Source organism: Melanerpes formicivorus, unplaced genomic scaffold (assembly GCF_026170545.1).
Source record: "Melanerpes formicivorus ecotype bairdi unplaced genomic scaffold, bMelFor1.0.p_v2 SCAF_19, whole genome shotgun sequence".
NCBI classification, from domain to species: domain Eukaryota; kingdom Metazoa; phylum Chordata; class Aves; order Piciformes; family Picidae; genus Melanerpes; species Melanerpes formicivorus.
This window is the reverse complement of record NW_027142371.1, coordinates 11,513,988-11,536,448: the sequence shown is the minus strand read 5'-3', so window position 1 is coordinate 11,536,448 and position 22,461 is coordinate 11,513,988. Positions and strand designations below refer to the sequence as shown.

Here is a 22,461-nt window from a genome sequence, read left to right as displayed (position 1 = left end):
GCTCAGAGCCCCAAACAATCTGATCTGGAATGGCCCCAGGTATGGGGCATCTACCACCTCTGGGCAACCTGTCTCATCTCCATCATTGTAAAAGATCTTTTTCCTTCTATGTATCCTAAATCTCCCTCTTTTAATTTAAACCATCGCTCCTTGTCCTGTCACAACAGGCCCTGCTAAAAAGTCTGTCCCTTTTTAATCTGACCCTGTAAGTACTGAAATGCTCCCTGCCTCCACCAGTTGATCTCTTCAGAGTGAGGAGCTGTCTGGGTCTGTACTGACCCGTCTGAGCAACATCTCCCAGCCTTTTCTGCATTCCAACCCATCAGGAGCCACGTGTCTCTGATGCTGCCCAGGGAACACATGCTCCAGCTGGTACCAATAGTGTCTATGACAGTGTTATGGGGCTCATGTCAGGGATTTGCTTTAATGCTTCTTTCTGGAGAAACAATCCTCTCCTGTTCAAAGCTTCTGGGGCTTATAAACTTGTTTAGTTGATGCCATTCCAGGAGCAGCTCTCATAAAGGGGGCAACAAGTGTCAGCATGCTGTTTGAGATGAGAGCTGGTCAAATCTGAGGCAAGTGTAGCTGTATCTGGCACTGCCCAGTTAAACCTCAAGGCACTGTTTATATCACCATGGTGCTCCACCTGACAGGTCATAGACAGTGTTTGTACCAGTGGGCATCAACCCAGAGGCTGTGGAGCTGGAAGGGTGGGTATGAGCCTAGTAAAATCAAGACTGCTTATGCTGGCATTTGAGTCACAAGGCTGCAGAAGAAAGGATTTCCATAAAAGTCAATAACAATCACTGGAGATTGGGAACCAGCAGCATGCACCAGTAACACTCAGGAGAGGAAAGAAGGAGAAACTGGGGATAAATAGCAATGGGTCTAGGGAGCACTCAGCTCATTTAGACACCATGGAAAACACAGAACATTTGGTAGCTACAAAGCCCCTGTGCTCTGTACCTAGTCCAGTGCCTCAATGTCCATCTTGGAGTGAGGGGCTCAAAGCTGAACACAGTATTCAAGGTGTTTTGGAGGCTAGGTAAGGACTCTCATCTTTTTATTACCAGGTTCAAGGCTCTTTCTATTTGGAAAGATCAAATATACCCAAGCTGGCATCTTCTGCATCCCCTTTGTTCTTTCCCCTCCAGTTTTGAGTTCCATTTGTCCTTTGTTCCTCTCAGACTGATTTCTCCTGAGGGACCCTGGGGCTGCATTTGCTGTATGCTTCTGCGGTGACTAAGGCTTTGGCAAGACTGTGTGTTTAAAAACACATCAGTTAGCTTTCTAATCTCATGCTGATGGGCTTTAACACCTGGAAAATCTGCTTGTTGGCCATGACCAGCCCTAGATTTGTCTTCAGAGGTGCAGCAACAGGAGCCTGGATCAGAGTAGAAATAGCTTGCCAGCTTAAGCTGCAGTGCCAGCAGAGGGACATGTCTTGGGAGAGGAGAAAAAAGTCTCCTTGTCACAAGAGCTGCAGCCATCATGCCTTGCTGCTCCTCAGAGGGTGTTTACAGAGCACTCTGATACCACTCTCTTTCTGTCCCTTGGCAGGCTGGAAAGTAAATCCATACATACAAACACCTCTGGGAAAGATATACAACTGTTAGATGGCTGATTTATCCTCCCAAATTCCAGTGTGACACTTTGGCTGTTAAACTCGGCTTCTACTCACACTTAGTGTCACAGAGGGGTTTTGCTGAAATCCACTTGGAGCTGCTCAGACTTTTTATTAGGGATAAAACTTGCCATGGATTGAGTTCCTTTCTTGTGAAAGAAATGATTCATGGACAAACCTGATTTCCTTAGAATATGGGAATGATGAAATACAACTGCTTGGAACAGCAGCGAGGAGAAATGAATCAGCTCTGCAAAACAGTTTGTCCAGAAGGGGAATTATTAATGCATTAATTAATGAGTTACAGCCTGCATGGATGCTTCATTAATACTTGGCCTCTAGTATTCCTTGAAGAAATGCTGAGATCCATAAACCATCATTTAAAAACTCTTAGATGTTCAGTAAAAAGAAACCAACACAAAGCCAAATTGTGGTTTGACTTCATCTCCTAAAAAGCATCCCACTGAGGCATCACCCAGCCAGCTGTGGGAGACTGAAGGATATTCTTTTAATTACTTAAACCTCTCTAAGTGCTTTCTAATTGTGTTCACTAAGCAGCCTCTGTAATGAGGCAAGTGCTACCTAGAACTGATTACATTTTAATTGGCTTAGCCAACGTCCAGCCAGGGACCTGCAAATCCTCCCCTTGATGTCCCTCAATTTGTCTCAATGCTGTTATCAGGGTTCAGCTGAGCCATTCAGTAACTCCTTCCTTCCATCCATGGCAGGAACTGAGCTCACAGGCCATCAGGGAGGTGTTGGGGGCTGCTCAGAGGAGAAGAGGCTGCAGGCTGGTGTATTGATGGGGACAATTAGTCCATGTCACCAAACTCTCCCCTTGCAAGATGATGTTTTGGCCAAACAGTGCTTTTAGCCTGAGCCAAACTCAAATATGCCCTGATTTTTGAGCTGCTGATTGGAAGTGTGAGGCTAAAGATGGAAAAGATTTATATCCAGTTCTGGAGCCTCCATTACAGGAAGGATCTGGATGCTCTGGAATGTGTCCAGAGAAGGGGCACAAGGATGATTAGAGGGCTGGAGCTCCTCTCCTGTGAGGACAGACTGAGAGAGTTGAGGCTGTTCAGTCTGGAGAAGAGAAGGCTCTGAGGAGACCTAACTGTGGCTTTCCAGTATCTTAAGGGGGCTACAAGAAAGCTGGGGAAGGACTTTTTAGGGTGTCAGGGAGCGATAGGACTCGGGGGGAATGGAGCAAAACTAGAAGTGAGTACATTCAGATTGCATGTTAGGAAGAAATTCTTCTCCATGAGGGTGGTGAGCCACTCCACAGGTTGCCCAGGGTGGTGGTGGAAGCCTTATTGCTGGAGGTTTATAAGGCCAGGCTGGATGTGGCTGTGGGCAACCTGCTCTAGTGTGAGGTGTCCCTGCCCATGGCAGGGGGGTTGGAACTAGATGATCCTTGAGGTCTCTTGCAACCCTGCCACTTCTCTGATTCTATGACTGTCTCTATCTAGGTGTAGGATGCAGTAGTCTGGGCAGCACAGATGAGGTTTTACCTGCTGAAGGCTGCTTATTCTGAAAGGTGAGTGTGATTAAGGTGGATTTAAGAAGTTATCAAATTGTTGGCATATCAGGCTATGCAACCAGAGAATATTAACACCCCTGTGAAGCATCACAGTGTCCAAGAGTCTCAGATTTGCATCACTACATTACAGACAAGGAACTGTAATGAAAATTGGAGGGGGTTTATAATTGGAGAAATGGAAGGAACATTGGAGGGATGAAGGAGGGTAGGAAATCTCTTGGCAGGAGGTATGCTTTGGTGCTGGTGCAGACAGTGCCCCGTTATCCTCACAAAAGAGATGGAAAGCTGCCAGCCGCTGGAGCTCTCTGGGTTTGGATCCTCTCACCTGGTGAATGCTGCCAGCAGAGAGGGAACTACAGTCAGAAATCCCATGCTAAGAATTAATGAGGTGCCTCCCAGGCAGCAGGGCTGACACCTTCTCTCTAATTATTTTGTACATCACCAAAATCAGACAGAGCCAAGAAAATATATTAATGCTACCAAAGATGAGGTTGGAGGCACCTGAGCGTGTCCAGAGAAGGGCAACGAGGCTGGGGAGAGGCCTCAGGCATAAGCCCCACAAGGAGAGGCTGATGGAGCTGGGATTGTTTAGCCTGGAGAAGAGGAGGCTCAGGGGAGACCTCATTGCTGTCTATAACTACCTGAAGGGAGGTTGTAGCCAGGAAGGGGTTGGTCTCTTCTCCCCAGCAACCATCACCAGAACAAGAGGACACAGTCTCAAGCTGTGCCAGGGGAAGTTTAGGCTCTAGGTGAGGAGTAAATTCTTCCCAGAGAGAGTTGTTATCCATTGGAATGTGCTGCCCAGGGAGGTGGTGGAGTCACCATCCCTGGAGTTGTTCAAGAGGGGATTGGACATGGCATTGGTGCCATGGTTTAGTAGCCATGAGGTGTTGGGTGACAGCTTGGGCCTGATGATCTCTGAGGTATTTTCCAACATTATTGATGCTATGATTCTATGAGAGAATGATGTTGTGGGTGTTTTGAATGAAGCTCTTTGCCTGACCCCTCTTAGCTCCTACTTCAGTGTAAATAAAGACAAAATCTCCATAGATCTGGAGGAAGGAAGGAAGATGTTTGCTGTTCTGCTTTCCTCCAGCAGCTCTACACACCATGATCTGCAAAAATGTCTTTTCTGAGCCCTAGCTTTACAAGTTCTGAAACAATTCACCCTTGAAACCAAACCCAAGCTCTCTGTACTTCAGGCTGAACTTCACTTTTGGAAATGGAAACCACTTTAACCCTCCTAAAGCTCTGATTTTGTGCCAACAATTTTATTAGCAGGGACAATTTTTCTCTTCCTTCTATAAACTAGCCCAGACAGAGCACATGGGTTTGGCTGCTGTGGATTGCAGGATAAATGATGTACATCCTTGTGTATTTTTTACTACTTTTCTGAGAGCTCAGGGGCCTGGTTTATAAAAAAAAAAAAGCAACCCCCACAGCTTGTGAGGAAGAGATGACAAAAGGAAATGTGAATCAAGCACCTCCAGTAATCAAGCACCCCTGAGAAATGAAACGGAGCAGGATTTCAGTCACACCTGCTAGATTGAAAAGAAAAAGCCTTTCTGCATGATGTGGTGAATCACAGACAGAACTGAGGATGAAGGATGTTGACTTGCTGGAACGAGTCCAGAGAAGAGCAACAAAGTTGGTGAGGGGTTTGGAACACAAGCCCTATGAGGAGAGGCTGAGGGAGCTGGGGTTGCTCAGCCTGGAGAAGAGGAGACTCAGGGGTGACCTTATCACTCTCTACAACTACGTGAAGGGAGGTGGTAGACAGGCGGATGATGGTCTCTTCTCCCAGGCACCCAGTACCAGAACAAGAGGACACAGTCTCAGGCTGCACCAGGGGAGGTTCAGGTTGGATGTTAGGAAGAAGTTCTATACAGAAAGAGTGATTGCCCATTGGAATGGGCTGCCTGGGGAGGTGGTGGAGTCGCCGTCATTGGAGGTGTTCAGGAGGAGACTTGATGGGGTGCTTGGTGCCATGGGTTAGCTGTTTGGGTGGGTTGGATTGGTTGATGGGTTGGACACGATGATCTTGAAGGTCTCTTCCAACCTGGTTTGGTTTATTCTAATAAAGGTTTATTCTTATCTGCTGGATCTTCCCCAGCCCAGAAAAGGAGCTGGGGGTCACTCTCCCACTGCCTTCCCAGCAGGGAAGGGAACTCTCTCCTGCTGCTGGGGTTTTATACATAATATCTGTGTCCATGGCAGGAGGGTTGGAACTAGATGATCCTTGAGGTCCCTTCCAACTCTGACACATCTGTGATGCTGTGAGCCGTACACCAGTGCTCATGGTGCCATGTCTGACCCACTTTTGTACCCTTTCAAGCTCCAGACTGGAGCCCTCCCTTTTTTACCAAGCATCTTTTCTCAGCTTTTGCAGCACGTTAGAAAAGCAAACATTTGTCTGGAGCAGGATGTTCAGATTGTTGTTGAAAGAAAGAAGGGCTGTTTTTTCAGTGCTACAGAGGAAATGTGGACCTCTTGGTGGGGGAAGATCTTCCACCAGGACCCGGGGAATTGAGGGTGTCAATTTAGGCTTTTCTCATATTATTCACGAAGGGCTCTCTCTTCTTGGCATTAAAGGATACAATACTGAAAGGAGAGAGAGAGGTGTGAGAAGCTGGAGCACAAGTGAGAAAAGGCAGCTTCTTACTTAATGGCAGGAGGCAGAAGTGTTATGAGACAGAAAAAGATCACAGGAAAGGGAGGGACCTGCACCGCCCTGTCCCGGACAGCTCGGTGCTGAAGCACAGCTCACTCCTCATCCCCCTCATGGATGATGGCTCACTGGTATGCATAGACAGCAGACAAACACAGCCCAACAGGACAATTAAAGGGGTATTTAATCACAGAATCACAGAATCACCAAGGTTGGAAGAGACCTCAAAGATCATCAAGTCCAGCCTGTCACCACAGGCTAAACCATGGCACTACTGGAAGCTCTGGGACAAGACTTGGACAATTTTGTCAGTGTTTGGGGGGGCCATTTAGAATTCCAAAAAGAGGTGAAGATTTCATTGAAAAAAACAAACCAACACAAAAGCTTTGGGTGAAACTGTTTCCCTGTTTCAACCTATCAGTCTTCAAATCCTGTTTACTTAGCCACTTGTCACCAGTTCCGTGCCAAGCCTGGCTGAGGCGAGTACTTACGTAAGACCCTGACGCCGTGCTTCAGGGCTTGGACACGGCTGGGCTCCATGGACATGCTGAGCATCGTCTGCTGCCCACCGATGGTGCAGACCTGGTTTTCCTGGGCAGCCTGCTTGAACATCACCATCAGCTGGTTGGCAATGATAGTGTTGAGCACGGAGATGACCACCATGGGGAACACAAAGGAGATGAAAGTGTTGACCTGCAGGGGAGAGACAGGGCACGGTCAAAGGATGAGAAGGATCAGTTTATAAATATCTGAGGGCTGGGGGTCAGGAGGGAGGGGACAGGCTCTGCTCACTTGCTCCCTGTGGTAGGACAAGGAGCAATGAATAGGATAGGATAGGATAGGATAGGATAGGATAGGATAGGATAGGATAGGATAGGATAGGATAGGATAGACCAGACCACGTTGGAAGAGACCTTCAAGATGATCGCATCCAACCTATCAACCAATCCAACACCACCTAATCAACTAACCCATGGCACCAAGCACCCCGTCAAGTCTCCTCCTGAACATCTCCAGTGATGGTGACTCCACCACCTCCCCAGGCAGCCCATTCCAATGGGCAATCACTCTCTCTGTGTAGAACTTCTTCCTAACATCCAGCCTAAACCTTTCCTGGTGCAGCCTGAGATTGTGTCCTCTTGTTCTGGTGCTGGCTGCCTGGGAGAAGAGACCAACACATGGATGTAAGCTGCAGCATAGGAGGTTCCATCTCAACACAAGGGGGGACTTCTTTACTGTAAGGGTCACAGAGCACTGGAACAGGCTCCCCAGAGAGGCTGTGGAGTCTTACTCTGGAGACTTTCAAGGCCTGTCTGGATGCGTTCCTCTGTGACCTGAGCTAGATTGTATGGTCCTGCTCTGGCAGGGGGTTGGACTCGATGAGCGTCTTTGGGCCCCTTGCAACCCCTGACATCCTGTGATCCTGTGATCAGTGGAGCAGGAGATTGTGTTTTATTTCTCCAAGCAACAGAGAAACAGCCTGCAGTGGAAATCTTTTTTTTTTCTCTCTGTTGATTTTGGCTTTTGAAGGCTTACTGCACAGAGGGAAAACTCAAACACCCCTGACATATGCTCATTCATGTGGGTCAACACTCCAGAAAGGCAAACTCACTCACATCCAATTATGCTGTCTTCTCCTTTGCAGTGCACTTCATTGCCAGAGATGTCTCAACCCAAACATGCCATTGATCTTTTCATCTCCTGAGCAGCAGGATGCTTCTTAGCTTTCATTATGCATACTGTGACTTCTAAATAACAGCTTGCTATTGTGGGGTTTTTTCTCTCTCTTTATTATGAGCACTCCTTGGGATCTTGTTTAACTTTCTTTTTTTTTGTGTGTGTGTGTGTGTGTGTGTGTTCTGCCCTTTCCTTGTTGATTTAATGACAGCATTTTATTACCTTGTAACCAAGTTATTCAATAAACCTTGTGCCTTTAAAGGATTAAAATTGATCAGAATAAACAAGTGGAAGTTGTAATGGGTTTAGTGCAAATGATTTGATTACTACAGTTTCGATAAAATTAAATGGAGGATCGAATTAAGCAGTGATTGAATCAAGTGGGAGTCACTGTTTGTGTCAAATAAAGGCAGGAAAGCTTTGGGAGGGCTTTATGGGGATGTCCAGAAACCCTACTGGAGATGAGCTTAATGCATGTCTAAGTGCCAGGTTCTACACATTGGCCACAACAACCCCATGCAGTGCTACAGGCTGGGGACAGAGTGGCTGGAGAGCAGCCAGGCAGAGAGGGACTTGGGGTTACTGGTTGATAGTAGGCTAAACATGAGCCAGCAGTGTGCCCAGGTGGCCAAGAAGGCCAATGGCATCCTGGCCTGGATCAGGAACAGTGTGGCCAGCAGGAGCAGGGAGGTCATTCTTCCCCTGTACTCAGCACTGGTTAGGCCACACCTTGAGTCCTGTGTCTAGTTCTGGGCCCCTCAGTTTAGGAAAGATGTTGAGTTGCTGGAAGGTGTCCAGAGAAGGGCAACAAATCTGGGGAGGGGTTTGGAGCACAAGTCCTATGAGGAGAGGCTGAGGGAGCTGGGGTTGCTTAGCCTGGAGAAGAGGAGGCTCAGGGGAGACCTTATTGCTGTCTACAACTACCTGAAGGGAGGTTGTAGCCAGGTGGGAGTTGGTCTCTTCTGCCAGGCAACCAGCACCAGAACAAGAGGACACAGTCTCAAGCTGCACCAGGGGAGGTTTAGGCTAGATGTTAGGAAGAAGTTTTTCATAGAAAGAGTGATTGGCTTTCAAAGCATTCAGAAGAATTAAACTGTGTCTGCAAATCACCCTGGAAGAGTTTTATGAACAGCAATAAAATGACAAAAAGCTAAAACTACTAAACCCAACAGGGAACTTTGCCCTGGGGAAGGGTTAGAAGGCAGGCTGATGTCCCTCTCCCCCAAAGAGCCACTTCTGTTGCATCTCAGGGATCTAAAACACAGATGCAACCCTACACCACAAGCCACCCCCATGTCCCAGTGCAGACTGCAAACCCAAGGAAGCCTAATCTACAAATGAGTGCTCCATCTGCTCAGATGGAGACATCCCTTCTCCACCCACTCATCCACACAGGACCATCACCTCAGTGTACAAGCATTTGCTGTACACACAGTATCTACTACAGATGCATGGGTTTGTGGTTTCTTTTTGCCCTGGAGGGATTCAGAAATGCCAGACATGAATGGAAAGATGGAGAAAGAATCCAACAACACCCCCAAGATGCTACAGGGGGATCCATAAAAGGAAGAAATAAGAAGCACATAAGCATATGGAGTGCAGGTGCACTGGCAATCAGAAGAACTTAAGTTTCTTTGTTCCTAAGTTTGAGAAAGATGCAATTCCTCCTTTGGTGAAGACAGGCAGTGGTGTTGTTGCCAAAGTTTTCTTTAGATGGATCAAGCCTCTATTCAGCTTTGCACTCCAGAGCTCAATGTGTTTAGCAAGAGTTACCAGCTGGGTTTCGTCTCTCGCAACCCACGTGGCGAGAACATCATCTCTGGTTTGTGCTGGTAATAATAATAGAGCTCCTCTGTGGACTGAGGGAATTCTTAGATATACCCCACCATTACAAGCTCTTAATGGCCTCTTTTGTTACATACATAACAGCTTTCAAAGCTTCTCAAAGATTTCACAACCTCCTGCATATATGGAAGAGTTTGGAGCCACTAGGAAATAGCATTAAGCAGTAGAGACCAAGTTCTCAGCTGAAGAAAAACCTTGTGGTTTCACAGACAGAGTAGTTTGTGCTTGTAAAGAGCCTGCTTCACTTACTTAGAACACAAGAAGTTCCACCTAAACATAAGGAAAATCTTCATTACTTCTTGTCTGAGCAGTGGAGCAGGCTTCCCAGAGAGTTTATAGTCTCCTTCTGTGGAGAGATCCCAAACCCACCTGAACATTGTGATCCTGGGCAACCTGCTCAGGGTGACCCTGCTTTAGCAGTGGGGGTTGGACTGGATGATCCCCAGAGGTCCTTTCCAGCCTCCACCATACTGGGATTCTGGGGTTTAACCTTCACAAAGCAGCTGGATGCACACAGGAGTGAAGTGACCTGCTCAGACTTACTGGAACAGACTCACAAACAAGCCCTGTAATTTCCTGCTCCTCCTTCTGCATCTTTAGCTGCTGATGCTCCTTCCCTGCTGCTGAACAATGTTTGCCCACCAGCAAAAGGAAACACTTAGCTGTGGAAATGCTTCTCCTTCTGCATCTTTAGCTGCTGATGCTCCTTCCCTGCTGCTGAACAATGTTTGCACACCAGCAAAAGGAAACACTTAGCTGTGGAAATGCTTCACTTCATCACCTGAGCTTCAGAATTTCTTGGCTTTCATTCAAAACCTTTGCCTTAGCTATAAATTAGTCTTGCCTAATATAATTGAACAAGACTCAAAAAAGTCTTTTCTCAGCTTTCTTTAAAGCCTTAATTCATTCCATGATTGCATTGTGCAGTCTTTAAAGAGCCTAGGAAATTGTCTAGCAGTTGACTTCCCTTTTAACATTGACTTTCTATTTATGAATTGTTACAGTAAATGTGTGACAATTGCCTGCTTTCCAGCAAAGGCTTCATTTAAAGATGGTTTTTTTTTCCCCCCAATGTATTTCTTTGTACCAAAACTCTCATACAGTTAAAAAAAAGAAAAGAAAATTGATATTTTCCCCAGAAGCAGAAGGTTTTCATTTGTGGAAAGAATTATTTGCAAACACAAACTCTCGAGGACCATAAAAGCTGGGAAAACAAATCCTCCTCCTGCAAACCTTCACTACTTAGCTTTTTCTGCTGAGCTGCTGGCTGGATTCTGCCAGTCTGGACCCCAGGACACAGTGCAGTGTCTCTTCAAACCCTCACTGTTTAGCTTCTTCTGGTGAGCTGCTGGCTGGGTTGTGCCAGTCTGGACCCCAGGACACAGTGCAGTGTCTCTTCAAACCCTCACTGTTTAGCTTCTTCTGGTGAGCTGCTGGCTGGGTTGTGCCAGTCTGGACCCCAGGACACAGTGCAGTGTCTCTTCAAACCCTCACTGTTTAGCTTTTTCTGGTGAGCTGCTGGCTGGGTTGTGCAAGTCTGGACCCCAGGACACAGTGCAGTGTCACTTCAAACCCTCACTGTTTAGCTTTTTCTGGTGAGCTGCTGGCTGGGTTGTGCCAGTCTGGACCCCAGGACACAGTGCAGTGTCTCTTCAAACCCTCACTGTTTAGCTTCTTCTGGTGAGCTGCTGGCTGGGTTGTGCCAGTCTGGACCCCAGGACACAGTGCAGTGTCACTTCAAACCCTCACTGTTTAGCTTCTTCTGGTGAGCTGCTGGCTGGGTTGTGCCAGTCTGGACCCCAGGACACAGTGCAGTGTCTCTTCAAACCCTCACTGTTTAGCTTCTTCTGGTGAGCTGCTGGCTGGGTTGTGCCAGTCTGGACCCCAGGACACAGTGCAGTGTCACTTCAAACCCTCACTATTTAGCTGCTTCTGGTGAGCTGCTGGCTGGGTTGTGCCAGTCTGGACCCCAGGACACAGTGCAGTGTTGCTTCATCTCCAGGTGACTTTGCACACTGCTGGAGCTGATGCCTCTAAAACCTCTTCAAAGCTGGTGGAAAGTTTCTCCCCACTCTGCTTCAAGAGGAGCTGGTCTGGGAGTCCAGGACTGGATACTCAAAGGTCTTCTAGAGCAGACTTGGAAAGGTTTTTAATAGGATTTATTAGGACACTGAATCTCCAAGCATCAGTGTCATGAAACTAACTATGGCTGTCAGAGAATGGCTGTGGGATCCTTTGGGTCCTTAGATTGCTTTACAGCTGTCTACAACTACCTGAAGGGAGGTTGTAGCCAGGAGGGGGTTGGTCTCTTCTCCCAGGCAACCAGCACCAGAACAAGGGGACACAGTCTCAAGCTGCACCAGGGGAAGTTTAGGCTTGAGGTGAGGAGAAAGTTCTTCCCAGAGAGAGTTGTTAGCCATTGGAATGTGCTGCCCAGGGAGGTAGTGGAGTCACCATCACTGGCGGTGTTCAAGAGGGGATTGGATGTGGCACTTGGTGCTGTGGTTTAGTAGTCAAGAGGTGTTGGGTGACAGGTTGGATGTGATGATCTCTGAGGTCTTTTCCAACCTTATGGATTCTCTGATTCTATGTTTGGCTGTAGGTCTCTTCTCCCTAGTATCAAGTAATAGGACAAGAGGAAATGGCCTCAAGTTGCACTAGGGGAGGTTTAGGTTGGACATTAGGAAACATTTCTTTACTGAAAGAGTGGTCAGGCATTAGAACAGGCTGCCCAGGGAGCTGGTGGCATCACCATCCCTGGAGGTGTTCAAAAAAGCTGGTGCTGGGTTGATGCTTGGACTTGATCATCTTAGAAGGCTTTTCCAGCTGAAGCAATTCTATGATCACTCTGGCCCTGGGAAGGAGGATTTAGACAGTGTCCAGGTTAATTTTCCTCTTGAAAGTCCTAGGGTTTATGGAAAGGACAGCTTGTGTGCTGCTAGATCTAAAGGAATTCTGTACTCAGGGTTGTTTGGATGCACAAGTAGAGGCCTGGCCTCACCTCTGTTATCACCCAGAACAGTTCTGTCTGATTGTTATCTCCATTAAGACTGGTGTGCTGGCATCACCCACCAGATCCAAAGTGTCTGCTCAGCACCACAATGGATGGTGGCATGCAGCATGAGCAACAAGCAGAACAGTGCTGTGCATGGAAAGGCTTAGCACTGGCTGCTCTCTAGTGTGGAAAAACCAACTCCAGCATCCCCAGCCCTGTGACTGTGTGCTAAATCTGCATGAAAAGAAGAAAATCCAATACTCTGATGTTTGCCCCTGGCAGGAAAAGATGAAACACTAACCCACTTCATGCTGCTGTCGCTCCTCTAATCAGTGCAGTCCTAAAAGCCTTTCAAGCACCAGGCTGGCAGCATCTGTGGGATGGGATTAGTCCTCAGGACTGAGCTATGCTTTGTCTGTGCAGAGCCACAACTGTGCCTTCCAGCACTGTGACACTCAGAGCCCTGAAACACTCTTTGCCTGCACTCTGCAGGACGGTGATGATGTGGATGGTGCTGAGGGTGGGGTCTCAGCAGAAATCTCTGCCTAGGAGGCATGGCCTTCAGCTCCCCATGAAGGAATCACTTGATGGATGCAAAGACATAGCAAAGATGCCCTCTGTGACCCACACTGTCCTCTGAAGTACACCATGTTCCCAGTCCCCCAAGGTAGTGATGCTGACCTTCCCAGCACCGCCTTGTTGGCCCTGAGGGCCCTGCCTTGCCCAGACATTGAGCCTCCCCGGATCTCTCATAGTGACACACTTTTCATCCTAGCTTTGTCTCAGGCCTCTAAACCAAAGGTGATTTTAATTCCAGCTGAAACATGAAGCATTGAAACTACACAGGGTTTTGCAGGACACAGAAGACAGAGCAAATCTGGGGCTGGGGCTTCATGAGAAGGCAAATGGAAATTCATGGAAATGAAGCCACAGTTCTGGAAGGGGAAAAACAGATAATGCAGCTATCAGCCTCTCTTGGTCAGCTCAACAAAAATCAGAGTTTGGGTGAGATTAGAGAATTCAGTATGATGTGAGTTTTCTTCTTCCTTCCAAACAGGAGCAAAGGAGAGACACAGGAAGGCACCAGAAAAACCAAGCGACGCAAAAGCAGAAGCCAGGCCTGGGTTTGTGACCCTTCCTAAATCTTTTATAGAGAAGACTGCTCCCCTGGCTCTGCTGAGCTCCATGCTGACGTGATTTGCTTCTCCCAAGTTGTCCCTCAGATGATTTGGCTGCTGTGGTTTCCCTGGGTTACCACTAAAAGCAGACATCAACTCACTCACAATGGTGTTGGAGAAGATGAGCACAGAACTTCATGCAGGGACTCTCTGGGGGGCTTAGGTGAGTAAAAACTTAGGCTAAAGGCTCTTCCTGGAGACACAGCAGCAAGTTAAACCCCACCACTGAATGCATTTGAGATAAAAAAGCCCAGAATCAGAATTATTAATAATATTTTCATTGTAAGAGTTTTGATGAGAAAAAAACGTTCCTTTGCTGAGCTTGGCAGAGACTTTTGATCTTACATCTTGTGTTTTCCCAAGAGTTGGTGCTTTTTTTTTGTAAGCAATAGAGTCCCCCACAACAAATGAAGTGTGAGATGCTGGCCCAGCAGCAGCAGAGTGTGGTCTGCCTTGCCACTGCATCCCACCAAGCTGGGGTCCCTGGAACTAGCAAGGGCAAAACCCTTGTAGTGGACATGGGAGCACCTGAGGGATAACTTTAGCTCTGGATTATGACAGCACTTTTGGGTCAGACACCAGAGATGTTCCCTTGCTGCCTGATAAATGAGGTGACAGCAGATCCAGACTCATGGTCTCTGTCAGGTCTCTGGAGACGTGGCCCCTTCCAGCAGTCAGCTGGGCTGTTCAGAGCAAATTTCCCCCCTTCCTCACCAGGAGTATGAGGAGGACAATCAAAATGGAGAGGAGGGTTGATGATGGTGAGCTGGTAAAACCTCACCCAGATCAGCCAAGCATCTCTCATAGTTCATCTCCCTGCAGTATGCCTGCCTGCAGCTGGGAAATGCTCTGAGTTTGTGCCAGCCTTTCCACTTCCTGCTGGGGAGGACTATCAGTGCAGAGACTCCTCTCTGGTCCAGCCTCCCGCTGAGGACATGCCTGAAGAAAAGGTTGAGAAACCCAAAAGGAGCTGAAAACTATCTCAGGAGGAGGTTTGCCTTCAGTGGATTCCTGGAAGTGATGATGGAGAGGGCTGAGGATGGAGGGCATCGTTTGATTTGTGGCTTTGAGCGCATCAATGAAGCCACGGAGCTGGGATTTAACAATCCACCCCGTTCTGGCTCACTTCATTTCCAATGGAAATGAAAAAAAAAAGTAAATTATCCTCCCTCTGACTGTGGAGGCAGCATTGTTAGCATATGTCAATCAGAAAAGCACATTCTGCCACATCAACATGCAGCTGCCAAAAAAAATCTTCTTTGACTAAATGTACTTCACCAAATTACCAGTTCTCTCGCTCAGGGGCTGGAATTAGCAGGGTTTTAACCACTCAGTGGATAATTTCAGCCTCTAATAAGCCCAGAGCTACATTCCTGGACACATGAACCTGTGAAAGACAAAGCAGGAATGGGAAAGGCACAGAGCACTGGCATGCCAAAAGGAGCATTTGGCAGCGGCGCTCAGTGTTTGATGCTCACAGGATGTAGCTGATGAAGAATCCAAAGGGTTGATTCCACCCCACCCCACCCCCAGTAAATAAATTACCATCTAATTAAACCCCATCTTCACTCTGCTTCCCAAATTCCCGTGCCAAGCATCTATTTGTTATCAGCTAAATGCCATTCCTCAGATAGTAGAGGGCAGGGGAGGTCTGTGTTTGGGAGTGATGGAAGAAAACAGCAACTGCTTTTGGAGCTGGAACCTGGTCCAGGGCGAAGTGTGGAAGCTGAAAAGCTGCAGCCTAGGAAGGGAATTCAGCTCTTCTGAAGTGTTTGTGAGGGGGTTTATTAAATTCAGAGTATATTATTTCAGAGTGTGGATTTTTAATAGGAAAAAAAAACCCCACCTTTCCAATCTTTCCTCTCTCAAATGATTCATTTAAGAAATACCTACCTTAAACCTGCAGGAGGAAGCTTAAAAGAGCACAGGAGTGAGAGAATAAACTAAGCAACCTGAAATGAATATCCAACACCAGCAGGGACCTGCTCTGCAGGATATGGGCACTGGTTCTTATCTCAGGTAAGAACATCCTGGTGTGAGGACACAGATCCTGGATAAATAGGAGCAAAGCCAAGTGCTGAAGCCTGTGTGTAGATCTGGAGCTCTAAGAGCACATTGAGCGGGAGCTCGAGCTCTACACGGTGCCAGGTTTAACTCCGGCAGGTTTGCCTGTCACGTTTTATTTCTGGTGGCTGCTATCTCAGGCAGCTCTGACAGAGTGATTTGGTGTGACACAGCTGTCACCCTCGGCTGGTGACATGGATAGGTAGCCCAAGGTGCCCTGTGCAGGCTCACTTGGCTTCTGCTTGTGGATGTGGCCAGATCCTGCATCCCATGCACCGCCAGAGAGCGTGGCACAAGGCACATTGCTGTGGGACTCCATCAGCTGAGGGAAGTGACTCTCCCCTTGACCTGTAACCATGGAAATTCCTGGTGAAGGTCCTGGTGATGGCACACTATATTCCCTCATTAACTTAATGAATAACCAAAGGAAAGATTAACAAACCCCAACTACTATTTTCCACTTCAAACATTCTGAGAAACACCCACAAAGGCCTCTGGCTCTTCTCACACCATAAGCTCCCTGCCTCTTCTGCCCCACCTGTGGGTCAGTATGGATTCCATACGTCTTAAGATGAGAAGAAATGGCTTCAAGTTGCACCAGGGGAGGTTCAGAAGGGATATTAGGAAAATTTTCTTTACTAAAAGTGTGGTCCTGCATTGGAGCAGGCTGCCCAGGGAGGTGATGGAGTCACCATCTCTGGAAGTGTTCAGTATGGCACTTTGGGACATGGTTTAGCAGGCATGGTGCTGTTGAATTGCTGGTTGGACTTGATGATCTTAGAGGGCTTTTCCAATGAGGTAACAGAGTAGGATGGTGTGCACTGCTTCAATCTCACCTCAGAGAGTTCCCTATTCACCTCTGAGAGCTGCAAGAACAGCCCAGAGAGATGAGGAGCACCTTCACTCTCTGCCAGCAAGGCCTTTTCCAAAGTGTTAAATGTCAAGTCCAGACATTTCAATAAAGGTTATGATGCTTGAAATGTTGCTCACAGGCAGCTGGTGTCAAAATGTACAATCAGCTCAAGTTACAGAAGACAACCTTGAAGATGGGACCCAGCTGCACAGGGACAGGGAGATGGATGGCAACCACAAGCAGCTAAACCTCTGGGAATCAGGGCAGTGATGTGAGTGTGAGCCTGATCTAAACAGAGAAACAAGCAGGACAGCCAGTGTCTGTCATTCAGGGGAAAAGAAAGCAAAGCCTCAAACACAGCCTGCCCAGTCCACCTCTGATTAAACAGCTCAGCAGATTTTCTTGATTTTCAGCTCAAATTGGCCTAACTTGAGCATTTTGGACCTCTTCAGGAGTCCCAGTTTGATTCATGCTTTGGACAGGGTCTGGGAATAGGACTACAGCTACTGTTGCTTAGGTGGAGAAAAGAAGCATGCAAGACTGAAGATAAACTCTCAGATAGAGCTGAAGGATGCTCCCAAGTGACCAAGCCCTGTCCTCACGATGCTACTGCCTTGCAGCTATTCACATCAATGAGACTGGTCCTGAATTGCATGGCAAGGACTGGCAAGCCTCTGTCCTGACACATCTGTTTACTGCCTTTGTTCATTGAAAGAAAGCCCCTCAAAAGACAGCTTAGAGGATAATGTAAATTACTTGTGTGTGAGCTCTGGCTGCTTTCTTCTGTTTAGCTGTTTCAGGTTTGGTATTGGCAGATCTTTCTATCAGAAGTCAGATGTTTCTATCACAAATTCGATGTTTCTACCAAAAGTTAGATGTTTCTACCAGAAGGGAAGGTATGTTGGCTACAAGACTTATGGTGACAGCTTGTGCTATACTTTGAGAGCCACAAGGTGCAAGTACCTGCAACCTACTTCAAAAAAAAAGGGGGACTTTTCTAGTGCATACAGGGACCACTGGTCTGGAGCACAAGCCTTATGAGGTGAGGCTGAGGGAGCTGGGGTTTCTTAGCCTGGAGAAGAGGAGGCTCAGGGGAGACCTTCTTGCTCTCTACAACTACCTGAAGGGAGGTTGTAGCCAGGTGGGGGTTGGTCTCTTCTGCCAGGCAACCATCACCAGAACAAGAGGACACAGTCTCAAGCTGTGCCAGGGGAAGTTTAGGCTGGAGGTGAGGAGAAAGTTCTTCCCAGAAAGAGTAATTTGCCATTGGGATGTGCTGCCCAGGCAGGTGGTGGAGTCACTGTCCCTGGAGGTGTTCAAAAAGGGATTGCACATGGCACTTGAAGCCATGGTATGGTTAGTCATGAGGTGCTGGGTGATAGGTTGGACTGATGATCTCTGAGGTCTTTTCCAACCTTATTGATTCTATGATTCTATGTTCCCATGATTCACCGGCAAGCTGGTGATCTCCTCCTCTCCTTCTGTGCTGGCTGTATGCCTCTGATGTTGTCTCCAACTGGCCAACACCAGACCTCAACTCTTCCAAAGGGCTTAATTTAGCTCCAGCATTGAGATCAGGAGGAGGATCTGCTTAAACTCTGTTTCCATTAGCATTTTGTGTTTGCTCCAGAGCAGTGATGTTTTCCTGGTAACATGCCTTCCCTCTTTAGATCCACAGCCATCAGGGAAGAATGACCACTCACTGGGCATTAAGATGTTAAGAATAACCAACATGTATCATTTTCAAGCCCTTGTGTGGTCCCACACTGATGGACTATAATGGGGATGCAGAGCAGCTAATGATCTCGAGCAGTCAAATTAATCACAGACTCTGCAGGAGTTAATCAGATACAGGCCAGATGGAAATTAATTGCACACTGACAAAAAAAATCCATCATATCTCTATGGCAAAAACATTCCCCCACCTTCTCCATTCATAAATCTCCCTCCATGGAGAAAACATTTGTTCACAGAAAATGACATCTGATGCAGAACAACTTAAATGGCTTTCTTGCTCATGATGGCTTGGCAAAGATGTCACAGTGCTGAGTAATGGTGGCATTCCTGAGCTTGACTGGATGCCTGAAGCCAGCATTTCACCTCATTTCTATGCAGAGTTCCCTTCCTGTGGCCCAAAGTATTTTTGAGACTGGTGATTAGCAGTAGCAAAAAGGTGTGATTCATACAGAGGTGTTTGACAGAAAGCTTGTTATTCCTAATTGTACACAGGGGTAGTACCAGGCAACCAGCACCAGAACAAGAGGGCACAGTCTCAAGCTGTGCCAGGGGAGGTTTAGACTGGATGTTAGGAAGAAATTCTTCAAAGAGAGAATGATTTGCCATTGGAATGTCCTGGGGAGGTGGTGGAGTCACCATCACTGGAGGTGTTTAGGAGGAGACTGGATGGGGTGCTTGGTGCCATGGTTTAGTTGATTAGATGGTGTTGGATGATGGGTTGGATGCAATGATCTTGAAGATCTTTTCCAACCTGGTTAATTCTATTCTATTCTATTCTATTCTATTCTATTCTATTCTATTCTATTCTATTCTATTCTATTCTATTCTATTCTATTCTATTCTATTCTACTCTACTCTACTCTACTCTACTCTACTCTACTCTACTCTACTCTATATATACTCTATATATACCCTGTATACTGCACTGGTTAGGCCACACCTCGAGTACTGTGTCCAGTTCTGGGCCCCTCAGTTTAGGAAGGAGGTTGACTTGCTGGAAGGTGTCCAGAGAAGAGCAACAAAGTTGGTGAGGGGTTTGGAACACAAGCCCTATGAGGAGAGACTGAGGGAGCTGGGGTTGCTCAGCCTGGAGAAGAGGAGACTCAGGGGTGACCTTATCACTCTCTACAACTACCTGAAGGGAGGTGGTAGACAGGCGGATGATGGTCTCTTCTCCCAGGCAGCCAGTACCAGAACAAGAGGACACAGTCTCAGGCTGCACCAGGGGAGGTTCAGGTTGGATGTTAGGAAGAAGTTCTATACAGAGAGAGTGATTGCCCATTGGAATGGGCTGCCCGGGGAGGTGGTGGAGTCGCCGTCATTGGAGGTGTTCAGGAGGAGACTTGATGGGGTGCTTGGTTGCATGGGTTAGTTGTTTGGGTGGGTTGGATTGGTTGATGGGTTGGACACGATGATCTTGAAGGTCTCTTCCAGCCTGGTTTGGTTTATTCTAATAAAGGTTATTCTGATACTCTACTCTACTCTACTCTACTCTATGTATCAAACTACTTGGGGAATCTCAGAGCTCTTCATTACCTTGCTAAATACCAGGGAAAGTTCTTCATTATAAGTAGTCATAAGAGAAAATCTCCTTTCCTGACCTTTGGACATCAAATCTGAATGCTTCTTCTGATTCCAGCTCCCAAAGAGTGAGAAAGCCTCTGAAACTGAGGAAACCCTGGAAATAGCAGGTGAAAAAACCTCTGAAACTCAGGAAATCCTGAAAATAACAGCTGAGAAAACTTCTGAAACTCAGGAAATCCTGGAAACAGCAGGTGAAAAAAACCTCTGAAACTCAGGAAATCCTGGAAATAAGAGGTTGGAGAATGAGGAAATGGGAAGGTTTTAAGGTTTGCCACTGTCTGCTGCAGAATGCCTTGCTGTACAGCATAGATATTCAGCTTTATCCCTCAATAAAACTGAAGAATCAAGTAATGCTTATTGAGAAAAATGAACAAGTAAGCCAGTTTCCTCCAGAACCCCCAAGCACAAGAAAAAAGCCCTCAAGGATTGCACTTGATGATGATGGGTTTGGGGGTCTTGCACATCTCACTTCAGCTGACCTGGGGCCTCCTTCCACTGATTTAGGAGGAATATATGGAAGCTAAACTGGAAAGATTTTGGCCCAGGGTGGTTGCTGCCTCCTCATACCTGATGAGGGAGGAAGGAAAAAAAGTGACAGCTACAGCCGTGATCCTCTGTCATGTCATCATTAACCTGAAAGCTTCAACTCTTTTCCCCCCTCTTCCTCCTGCAGGAAATCTTCCTTCTTAGTTTCCTGCAGTTGGGTACATTGAGCTACAAGGTAAATTAATTACATTTACCCAATTTTGCTTGCAAACAAGAATGAAGCCAATTTGTATGCTGTCAGTTGGCTGGCCTCAGCTTTGCTCCTCAGATCTAGTTATCCACAGCACTATTTAGGACAATATTTTTGGTTAAACAAAATCTCAGTGAATCATGTTCTTGATTTTCCCTTTGAACATCCAGGCCTTGTCTACCATTCCCCCCCCCCACCTTCTCCAGCAGTGATATTCCACTGAAGGGGAAAATAATAATTCAGCTTCAAATGGCAAGTTGGAAACATGCTTTCAATAATTCACCAGTTGGATTTCAGTTCTCACTCTCTGCTGGTGTTTGGGTTCCTGCTTGTTTTGGCCAAAGGGATATTGCCCATCACAATAGATTTTGTTTTCTCCACTTCTGCTGCTTGTCAGCCCTTTAATAAATGTTCATGCAGTGCCCAATGCTTCTGACATCTGAGTAATCCTAATCATAGAATCAGAGAATTGTTAGGGCTGGAAGGCACCTCAAGGATCATCTAGTTCCAATCCCCCTGCCATGGGCAGGTACACCTCACACTAGAGCAGGTTGCTCACAGCCACATCCAGCTTGGCTTTAAAAACCTCCAGGGATGAGGCTTCCACCACCTCCCTGGGCAACCTGTTCCTGTGTCTCACCACCCTCATGGGGAAGAAATCCTGGTTTTGCAGTTGCTTTGTGTCTGTCCTTTTGCCTATCTTCTCTTCCCCCAGGCACTGCACAGCCTGTGGGGGCTCACAGGGTGGACATTTATCCCGAGAAAGTACCTCCATGGCTTGGTGCTTCCCCTGGTTCAGGCTGATGTTCTCTGTAGCTATTGATGTCCTTATTAAAACCATGCAAATCATCTTCTTTCCTATGCTGTTAGTCACCACTGCAAGGGCTCAGCACATCTGATGCTCCAGTAACAAAGCTGGTGAAGGGTTTAGAGAACAGGTCTTAAGAAGCATGGCTGAGGGAACTGGGATTGTTCAGCCTGCCTGGAGAAGAGGAGGCTGAGGGGAGACTTCATTGCTCTCTACAACTGCCTGAAAGCAGGTTGGAGTGAGGTGGGGATCAGTCTCCTCTCAGGAAATGGCCTGGAATTGTACCAGGGGAGGTTTAGGTTGGACATTAGGAAAACATTCTTTGCTGCAAGAGTGGTCAGGCATTGGAACAGGCTGCCCAGGGAGGTGGTGGAGTCATTGTCCCTGGAAGAGTTCAAGAAATGTGTGGACATGGAACTTTGGGACATGGTTTAATGGTCATGGTGGTGTTAGGTTGGTGGTTGGACTCAGTGATCCTAGAGGTCTTTTCTAAACCAACCAGTTCTATGCTTCTATCATCCTATGATCCTGTTCCTGCTCCTGCTGTGTGGGTTTTGCAGCCTGGGATGGGTGCAGAAGGTGCAGCCACCACAGTCTTAATAAGAGGGCAGACCACACATACATCTTAACACATGCATCACCATGCAAATAAAGCTCAGCAGCCAATTCCATGAGCTGATACCCAGATCCTTATTTTTCTAACATCTGCTTGTTACTCCCTATTTCTTTGGTTTGAGCTTGGGATACTTGTGATCAATGAGACTTTTATGCTTGGATTTCCTCTCACAAAGTGTGTTAAAAACCCAGAATCAGATCACAGCAACAGTCAATTATCCCCCAGCTTCTTGTGTGCTGCTAATATTGAGTCATTTAATCCCTGATAATCCAAATGGATTGGTTTTCATAGAATCATAGAACAAATAAGGTTGGAAAAGACCTCAAAGATCATCAAATCCAACCTGTCACCCCAGACCTCATGACTACTAAACCATGGCACCAAGTGCCACATCCAATCCCCCCTTGAACACCTCCAGGGATGGTGACTCCACCACCTCCCTGGGCAGCCCATTCCACTGCCTATGTGGGGATGAAGGCACTTACAGGGAGCAGGCTGGTGTGGGGATTTCTAGTCAGCATTTTAGGAGTAAA

At 47.1% G+C, this 22,461-nt stretch overlaps 1 protein-coding gene across 1 annotated transcript in view; it reads right to left on the bottom strand.

The window, feature by feature from the left end:
- NTSR1 (neurotensin receptor 1) overlaps nucleotides 1–22,461 on the bottom strand; it is a 72,276-nt gene that overhangs the window by 12,900 nt on the left and 36,915 nt on the right. Inside the window, exon 2 of the mRNA XM_068150074.1 lies at nucleotides 6,327–6,528. Within this exon, the coding sequence (XP_068006175.1) occupies nucleotides 6,327–6,528 (202 nt within the window). The remainder of the gene's footprint in view (nucleotides 1–6,326; nucleotides 6,529–22,461) is intronic.